The 9,710-nt window shown below is 23.4% G+C and overlaps 4 protein-coding genes across 4 annotated transcripts; 2 read left to right on the top strand and 2 right to left on the bottom strand.

Annotated features, from left to right (window-relative positions):
- Positions 1-1,273: 1,273 nt before the first annotated feature.
- On the top strand, positions 1,274-2,231 carry ENU1_215650 (acid sphingomyelinase family phosphodiesterase 3a precursor, putative; the record flags this gene model as incomplete). Its single annotated transcript, XM_008862574.1, has 1 exon — positions 1,274-2,231. A coding segment is annotated over one exon (957 nt), but the record flags the coding sequence as incomplete, so codon positions are not given.
- Positions 2,232-3,036: 805 nt separating this feature from the next.
- Positions 3,037-6,842, bottom strand: ENU1_215640 (hypothetical protein; the record flags this gene model as incomplete). Its single annotated transcript, XM_008862573.1, has 2 exons — positions 3,037-6,470; positions 6,539-6,842. The coding sequence occupies 2 exons, from the start codon at positions 6,840-6,842 to the stop codon at positions 3,037-3,039; spliced, it is 3,738 nt and encodes a 1,245-aa protein (XP_008860795.1).
- Positions 6,843-7,093: 251 nt separating this feature from the next.
- Positions 7,094-8,002, bottom strand: ENU1_215630 (WD domain, G-beta repeat-containing protein; the record flags this gene model as incomplete). The annotated part of the gene is made up of 1 exon (XM_008862572.1): positions 7,094-8,002. One exon carries the CDS (start codon positions 8,000-8,002, stop codon positions 7,094-7,096), a length of 909 nt encoding a protein of 302 aa, XP_008860794.1.
- Positions 8,003-8,240: 238 nt separating this feature from the next.
- Positions 8,241-9,160, top strand: ENU1_215620 (hypothetical protein; the record flags this gene model as incomplete). Its single annotated transcript, XM_008862571.1, has 2 exons — positions 8,241-9,056; positions 9,140-9,160. The coding sequence occupies 2 exons, from the start codon at positions 8,241-8,243 to the stop codon at positions 9,158-9,160; spliced, it is 837 nt and encodes a 278-aa protein (XP_008860793.1).
- Positions 9,161-9,710: the final 550 nt, after the last annotated feature.

The raw sequence follows: 9,710 nt of genomic DNA, 5'->3' as shown, positions 1-9,710 counted from the left end.
TTAATAAACATAACAACAAAATATAAATATATCTATTATTTGACATTTTTGATTTTTATTAGATCAAAATGATGATGTCGTAATGTTGAAATGCTAATAAGTATTAATACGATTAATTTTATTCTGTGAACTGAATAGTAATTTATCATTTCATTTAGATAATTGATATTTTTATTCATAAAAAGAATAAAATTCCATTCATAAGATAAATAAACACTTAAATTTAACAAACAACATATCTATGTTTTTAAAAAGAATATTTAATCATTTAACTTCAAACTAAATAATTTAAATTAGTGATATTGCCAAATTCTCAAGATATTTGTTTGTTTAATGACCTGTTAAACCACTTTAATATATCTTCTTTTAAATTCTTCACATTTATATTATATTGTTATGTCAATCTTGCATTTTTTTTTTAATTTTATTAACCATTTTTGATGGTTTAAATATTATTTTTTTTTCAAAGCACATAATAACCATCCAGAATATATTCATTTAGTATTCTTAATTACTGTATGGCTGAAGAATGAAAGTGAATGTTGAAATTTACTCCTCTTAACTCATTTTATAAATGAGTTAAATAATACAAAAGAAATTACAACAAACAAGAAGAGAAGTTGAAAGAGATACCAAAGAAATTGGTGGTGTTAAAGAAAAAATAGGTTATTTAGGTTGAATCCAACGATGAAAAATCAAGGTAATAAAAAAAGTGAATTAGAAGGAAATACAAAATTTGTACAAAGAAACTCGACTGATAAACAGTTAGGAAAGGAATTCTTTATTTACTTTTCAGAACATTTTTATTTTTCTTGTCAATTATTTAGAAATAAGTCAGCACGAAAATAGAGAAAAAATAAGAATTAAAGTAAAGAAATAATTAAATGGTAATTGAAAGAAAGAAAAAGAAAAAACGAAGAAGAATCTACATCAAAAAGAAAGTTCCAAATTAAAAATGAACTGATAAAAAGGGGAAGAAATAAAGAAATAAAAGATAAAACAATAAGATGATTGTTATTACATTACTTATTAGTATTGTTTCATCATACCAAATTTGGCAAGTAACTGATGTTCATTTTGATGCAAATTATAAAGAAGGAAGTGATCCAAATACAGTTTGTAGAAGTGGAGAAGGAACAGCAAGAAAAATAGGAGATTATTCATGTGATACAACAAATGAAGTATTAACATCTGTTCCAAAATTTGTTAATTATCATACAAAAAATGAAAATCATAATAAAATATTAATTTATAACGGAGATATTCTTCCAAGAAAATTAGGAGAATATGATGAAATGTATCTTAAAGAAGGACTTGATAATGCAACTAAATTCCTTAAAGAATTTAATAGATTTGAAGTTATTCCAATGTTAGGAAATCATGATGCACTTCCAGAAAATTATCATGATGAAAGTAAAAGTTCATTGTTTAGATATGCAGCAAAGAAATATTCTAGATGGCTTCCACAAAGTGCATTAGAAACATTTAAAAGAGGAGGATATTATACAAAAGAAATAATTGGAACAGAAGAAGAAGAAAAAACATATGTAGTTGTATTAAATACAGTTTTATATTATACATTTAATAAATTAACAGAAAATGATACAGATCCAATTGATCAATTTAAATGGTTTAAAGAAACAATGGACAAATATAAAGAAGAAAATAAAAAAGTAATAATTGCTGCACATATTTGTCCAGGAGTTTCAGAAAGATATAATTGGTCAGAACAAATGTATAATCAATATGATGATAAATTAATAGATTTAATAACAGAATATTCAGATATTACAATTGGAATGATTTGTGGACATTTACATTTAGATACATATAGAATTATGCAAAGTAAAGATAAAAAGAAAACAGTTATTGGTTTTCTTTCACCTAGTTTAGATACTTATCTTGGTATTAATCCAAGTATTAGACTCTATGATATTAAAGGTGGCGTTATTCAAAGTTATGTTAATTATTATGTTGACTTAAATAAAACTGAAGTTCAATGGAAATTTAATTATAATGCAACTCAAGAATATAATCTTAAAGATTTAAGTCCAAATAGTATGATTTCATTAGCACAAAGAATGCATTCTAATAGAACTCTACATGATATTTGGTATGAACATATGAGAGCTGATTCTCACATGTATCAATGTGATGACAAATGTTGGAATAATAATTTATGTGCTTTGGAACATCCAAGAAACAGTGAAAAAGATTGTTATAAATGGTAAATTGGTAAATTCTTTTTTTTTTACGTTGTTATTTTATTTTTTATTATTCTTTTTTATTATTGTTAAAAGTCTTCTTTTTACATCATTTCTACACTCCATGAGTGTTATGAAAATCACATAGAAATAAATAGATTTGTTATAACATTATCAAGGCATTAATTATCTTTATTATTAAACAAAATAATACTCATAATCACGTTATTCTTATTGTATCATAATTATAACTATCATAATCAACTCTTATTTAAACACTCTTTCAGTAGAATTAAAAGTAGTTGATAAAAACACAAATACCATAATGTAGGTAAAATGTTTAATTAACATTATTATAAGAATAACCAAAACAAAGGAAAATAAATATAAGAATCAAAAATATTACAAGAAATGATAAAGAATGAAATATAAAAGAAACAAAGAACAAAAACATAGATGAAGAATGAATGAAGAAAAATGAAGAAAAATGAAGAAATTGAAAGAATAATAAAAGAGAAAATAAGTAGAAAGAAGAAATAGAGAAATACAAAAAGAAAGAAGAAACAATGATGAAGAATTATTAATGACAAAGATTAAATATAATAACCATAAAAATGAACATTAGAAATTAAAGAAATTAAAGAAACTACAGAGATAATAAAAGAAAGATGAACAAAAACAAACAAAGAAGAAAAGTATATAGAAATTATGAAAAGAGGAAGAGGAATTGATGAAAGAAATAAAGAAATGTTTAAAAGAATTCAAACAATAAATAATCAATAAAAGTGAAATACGACCAAAAAAGAAACAAAATAAATAAAAAAGAATTCAATTACAATGTCAACTCCAAAGCAGTGATTGATGAAAATGCTTTTTTAACTAAATCACTTGTAGTTCCAATTTCAGAAAATACATATTGTCTCAGTTGTAACTGAGAAAGACTAGATGAATTGAAATAACAAATATTAAGAACAGTCTCTCTTACAAGAATTGGTAAAAAGTTTTTGGGGACAACCATACTGGTTTGTAAAGGACCAGTAAGGTCAATAACACTGACAGGTACAGTAGCATTTCTCCACATATCAATAACAAACATACCATCATCTCTTGGATGAATTTCAATAATAGTAGATGGTTTTGGGAATAAAGAAGTATCAAGAGCTAATTCACTTTCATTCCAAACAACAACACATGAAGTAGAAATAGAATTTAATGATGATTGTTTAAAATAAATACTTGGAGCAAAAGTGACTTCTACAGTTTCATCAGAATAATAATAAGCTTTTTCACATTCTTTTGGGAAATTACCAACAAATAATTCTTTAGAAACTAAATATCCTAATGAACCAGCAAATTCAGTAAATTGAGGAGAACATTCATTAAATAAAGACATTTTTGAATCTGAATTGAAATAAATTAAAGAACAAGCATATCTTTTTCTTATAGGAAGACAATCTAATTTAAATAATAATTGTTTTAATTTTTTATCATTTGTTAATTGAATAATAGGATCTTTAGTATTTGTCAATAATTCTAAACTTTGAATATAATCCCATTTACTTGTAATTTCCATATTTTTAGTTTCTACTTCAATTGGTTTATTACTTAATTTTAAAATATTAGCATTTAATTTTAATGCATTTGTTTCAATATTCATTAATTCTTCTTTCATTTCTTTTTCAATATTTTCACCTAAATCATTCATTCCACTTGAAATTATTTCAAAAGATCCATCACAAGGACAAATTCTATTTTCATTTGATAATTTTTCAGGTTTAAAATTAAATTCTTTTGTTGTAACTTCTTCTGTTCTTTCTATTGAAGAGATAATCCAATGATATGTTCCATATAAATTTCTAACAACAACATCAACACCATTACTTCCATTATCAGTAAATGAAAAAATAGAATTATTTTGCATAATATACAATGAATGTTCATTTTCACTTGTAACTTTATTTCTTCCAATGAAATAAACATCACGTGTAAATGAATCATCACAACAAGGAAGACCAATTTTTCTATTAAAATAATGTTCTATTAAAAGAATAAATTGTTGAACATAAGTATTTGTATTATCAGATAAACGAACTAATACTGATTGTAATGCAGCAGATATTCCTTGACTTAATACACCATTTGGTACTAAAATAAAATCTTCTAATTGTTCAAGGGCTATTGGAATAACAGTATCATCCATTGTATTATTAGAAATAAATATTAAAAGTGTTTCAGCAATATAAGTTAATATTTCATTTGGAATAATTTCTGAACATCTTGAAATAATTCTTAAAGAACGTATTGCTTGTTTACATAAACATAAATTTGAATGAACTGTTTTTTGAAGAAACATATCACAAAGTACTCTTAATTCATCATTTGGACGTTTAGCTTCACAAGCACTTAATAAATTAACAATAATTCCCCATAATAAAGTTTGTTGAATTTCAGGAGAAGTAAAAATTTGAATTAAATTAGAATAACATAAAGTTAAAATATCTTGATATCCCATATTATCTGATAATAAAGTATTAATAGTTGGATAAATTTTTGAATAAAATAATAATGAATGAAGTAAAGAAGCAATTCTTATTTGTTGATTTAATTCCATTGAATTAGATTGTTCTATTGTAAGACATCTAAGAGATATTAAAACATCATTAAGAATAGAAGTTTTTCCTTTAATTGAAGTAGTAAATAAATCATACATATCTGCTAATATTGAAAAATCTCCTTGTTGAATAACATTTTTAAGATATCCCAATAATACTGCATTAATATTATCTGTATATTGTGGATATCTTCTACATAATATTTGACAAAGTGATGTATTATTTTCTTTAAAATGATGTTTAGAAGCAGTAGCTAATAAATATGGTACAATTATATCATGAAGTTCAAAATTAGATGGACCACAACGTTGTTCATAAAAAAGAATTATTTGTAATGATTTAAACATAACATTATGCCATCGTTCAGCTCTTTCTTCATTAGGAATATCAACAGATATATCAATAAATTTCCATAAATATTTCCATATTCTAACAATATCTTCTTTAAATAATGGTGTTGTAATTTGTTTTAATTCTTCATTTACTATAATAGGTTCAATAACATTATCATATGTTTTTGTAAATAATTGATCATTTGGTTTTTGTGGATATTGAATATTTAATAAACAAATGGTAATATGAGTAAAAAATGAATCAACAACATTAATTACTCCTTCAATAGCCATAAGAGGAATAAATATTGTTTGAAGTTCTTCCCATGCAGTATCATTAGGAGGCCAAGAAATCCAAGTTTTAAAAAGTGTTTTAGTAATAGAAGTAATTCTTTTATGAACATAACCATATTTTAATTTTTTTGCTTCAAAAGCACGTTGATAATATAATTTTAATGAATTTTGTAAACTTAATTTTAATTGTTCTTTAATTTGAACAGTTTGTGATGGTACAATAAATATATTTAAGAATTCATTTAAAAATTCTACAACATCTTTCTTTATTACTTTTCCATCAATAGTTAATGTTACTTCTGGATAACTTGTAATTAAAGGGACTAAAATATAAAATGATTCTGTTGTTTTGATGATTGAATTTAATAAATTATTAAATTGTTCTTTTGTTTGACCATTTAATTTACTTAATGTAACTGAATTCACTGGATCTAAAAGAAATGAAAAAAACCATCGAATAACAAAAAGAAGTTGAGGTTCTTCAAGAACTAAAGCAAAACTTTCTTGAAGAATTAATTTAAGTATTAAAGGAAAGAATGGACATGATTGTATAATTCTTAATCTTTGATTAGCATTCATTTTACATATCCCATTTTCACAAATAACTAATAATAATTTAGCTGGAACTTGTGGAAATACTTTTAATTTATTTGTAATTTCTGGAGCAGTATTAGGAAACATTAATAATAATATTTGAATAAATGTTGGTAATAATATTTCAAATGATTTCATATCTGTTAAAAGTCTTTGAAAGAAAATATTTAATTTTGCAATAGAACATTCAATATTTTTCATTTGAATAATTGGTTGATTTTTTTCATCTACTTCTTCTGTAAACGTAAACTCTGTTGTTGGCATTGATGGTAAATCTAAAATTTTTGTTGAAAATGTATTTAAATCAATATATTCAAGTAATTTTGATAAATATGTTTCATATCCTGGTTTTATTACACAATATATTACAACTTCAAATGCAAATGTTTTAATTGAATTGGGTACTTTTGGTGCCAAAAAACGTTCAGTTTTATCTATTTATTAATTTAACTCTTCTTTCTTTTTTTTTATTTCTATGAAATTCTTATTAAATTTAACAAACTTAAATAAGTTTCTATTGTTGTTGAAGGGAGTTGTGGGAAATAAATAAGTAATGCATAGAAAATAACTAAATACGCTTTAACTTCATTAGAATCAATTTCTCTTTTTTTCTTAATATCATTTTCAATTCGTTCTGCAAAATCATTAAGTGATTGAATCATTCCATCTTTATTTTCGGTTATAAGTTCAGTATCATAAAATTCGTGTTTCTTTTCATCAAAGAATGTATAAATTAATCTCCATTTATCCTTTAAACTTTCTCTTAATGAAAAGATTTTCTTAGGCTTTTTGTCTTGATGACTCATCACTTCCTTTCTAAACTTCAATTTCTAGTTCTTAGTAACTATTTTTACATTTTCTTATTTCTCAGTGTTTTCTGAGAGAAAAAAAAAACAGTTTTTTTCTTTTTTTTTTTTATACCATTATAATAAATTAATTTAAAAGAAGGTAATGAAAAACCAATGAACAAAATAAAAAGAAACATAAAAAAAAAAATCCCTTCATAAAGAAAAGTTCCCAATTCTAAAATCAATCTTAATGTCTATTACTTGTTATTTTATTCCCATTCGTCAGTATTAATAATTTCTGGTTTATTAAAATAATCCCATCTCATAACTAATCCATCTTTACTTCCTGTTAATAATTGAAGTTGAGAAGATGACCAATTCATAGCAGTAATTGGTTCATCATGAAGTCTTTCTAAGGTACATAATTGAGTACTTGTTTGACTTTGGAACAAATCAATTGAACCATTTTGATATCCTAACAAAAAATATTGACCATCATCTGACAATTCAACACAATTTACTCCCTTCTTTTCCATTGTCCATAAATATTTTCCATTTAAATCTATTGCAGAAATTGTTGATAAATCTTTAATAATACCAATACCATTCTTCATTGTTAATGTTCCACTTCTTGGTATTTCCCATCTTTTTTTAAACATTTTCATGTCAAGACAATATTGACTTTTTCCTCCACAATAAACATCAACACCATCAGTCCCTAATGAATTTGCTTCAACTACAATTCCTCCAAGAAGTTTTCCTGTTTGATTATCAAAAATATTAACACCATCTTCTGATGATAAAGCAAATGAATTAGAAAGAAGAAATACTACATCAGTTGGATTTTTTGAATAAATAGACTCAAAGATATTCCATTCATAATATAATTTACTTAATCGTTGTTGTAAAACAATAGTAAGTGGTAAACAAGGATGACATCGTACAGATTTTTGATTAATAAATATATTATTTGTTTGTTTATAATTATTTATTGTAATTTGATCACAAGATGCAATGATAGTGTATTGAGAAGTTTGTTGTAATGAATGAATTGGTTGATTATGAGGAGTAATAAAAGAATTACTTTGATGTAATTTAAGGAATGAACGTTGTTCTTCATTTTCAATAATATATTGAGAAAACCCTTTAGAACGATTGAGGAGTGATGTTATGAGCATAACAAACACGAATAAAATCTTTATTTGATTTGAGAGAAATGAATCTTAAATTCATGAAAGGAAGAGAAAGAAACAAAATAAATTTTTTGATTAATTTCATTTTTGATTTAATAAAAAAAAAAAAAATAATACAATAAATAATAATAAAAAGAATAAAACATTTTGATAAAAAAGATAACAAAAAGAAAAAAAAAAAAAAGAAAACAAAAAGATTGAATAAATTATTAATTTTTGTACAATGGAAATAACAACAGAACGAAGTACATTAATTGATATAACTCGGAACATAACATTTAGTATTGCACATGATATATCTAAAGGATTAAATTCAGGGAATCGAGAAGAAATAATAATAGCATTAGAACGAGGAATTCATTCATTAGGGAAATTATTAGTTGTAACACGATGGTTAGGAAGAAATCCAGTATTACATGATATAGATACATTTAATAGAGTATGTCAAGAGTCAATAATTCAATTACATTCAATTGTAAAAAGATTATTAAAAAATGGAAAAAAAGAAATACAACAACGAACAAGATTTCCAGAAATATCAATTGCATTAGAAGTATTAATAAAACGTACATATCCACTTCCACATATTGAAATAAAACAACCAAATTATAAAAGAATTATACATTTATTGGAACAAAGAATATGGAGATATTATTATATTCATTATAAACAAATTCAATGTGATCAAATAGATATTTATGGAGGAATGATATTTATTCATAATAAAGAAACATTTAGTTGTTGGATAACAATTCAAAATCCAGAAATAGCATTATTAAGTAATGAAATTAAATGGAGAATTATTAAATTAACATTTTTTATTCCAAATGAAATCAAAGCAGAAGATAAAATTATAGAAAGAATAAATAAAATTTTATTAAATGAAAATGAAGTTGGAAAAGAACCAATTAAAGTATTAATTGAACAATTAAATATTATAGCAAAAAATTCACATTTTAATTCAATATTAAATGAATGTACAACATTAATAAATAAAAATATATTTCCAAAGTTAAAAAGTATAATTGAAACAAATGGAGTTGAAAAAATATTAAAAATATATTATTGGGGAAATACAATTTGTTTAGAATATCATTTAAATAATCAAACAAATAATTTTAGAATAACACATATTCCATCTAAAAGTATTGATTTCTTTAATACTTCATTTTCTTTAGAAAAACAAATTATTATTATTGCTCAAGCAATGGCTGAACAAATTAATTTAGAATATATGAAAGAATTAAATTATTATTCTGAAAAAAATTCTACAAATATTTTTATTAATTTATACACTGGAAATATTTCTTTTATTTCTCCTTATTTACCTCCTTCTCTTTTAAATAATTATTCTATTCAACTTACTAAAAATCCTTTAGAAAATCATCATTTAATTTTTGATGATATTCATATTCTTACTCAATACGCTCAAATCTTTACTGTTGCTAAAATTCTTTTTATTAATGCTAATTTTCAATTAGTTGAAAATGATGTTATGAAATCTATCGCTGAACATACTGATAAATTTGATCAAATTCGTGGGAAAATTCAAATTTCTAATAGTTTTATTCAACAACAACATACTACAAATACTACAAATACTACTACTAATACTATTAATAATATTTATGGATTTCCTTTTAAAATTCAAGAATCTGAAAGTAGATGTCTTTGTTTTATTATTTCTAAAACT

This window comes from Entamoeba nuttalli, assembly GCF_000257125.1.
Source record: "Entamoeba nuttalli P19 unplaced genomic scaffold asmbl_10354, whole genome shotgun sequence".
NCBI lineage: Eukaryota > Evosea > Mastigamoebida > Endamoebidae > Entamoeba > Entamoeba nuttalli.
The sequence above is the reverse complement of the archived record's forward strand: the minus strand, read 5'-3'. Positions and strand labels throughout refer to the sequence as shown.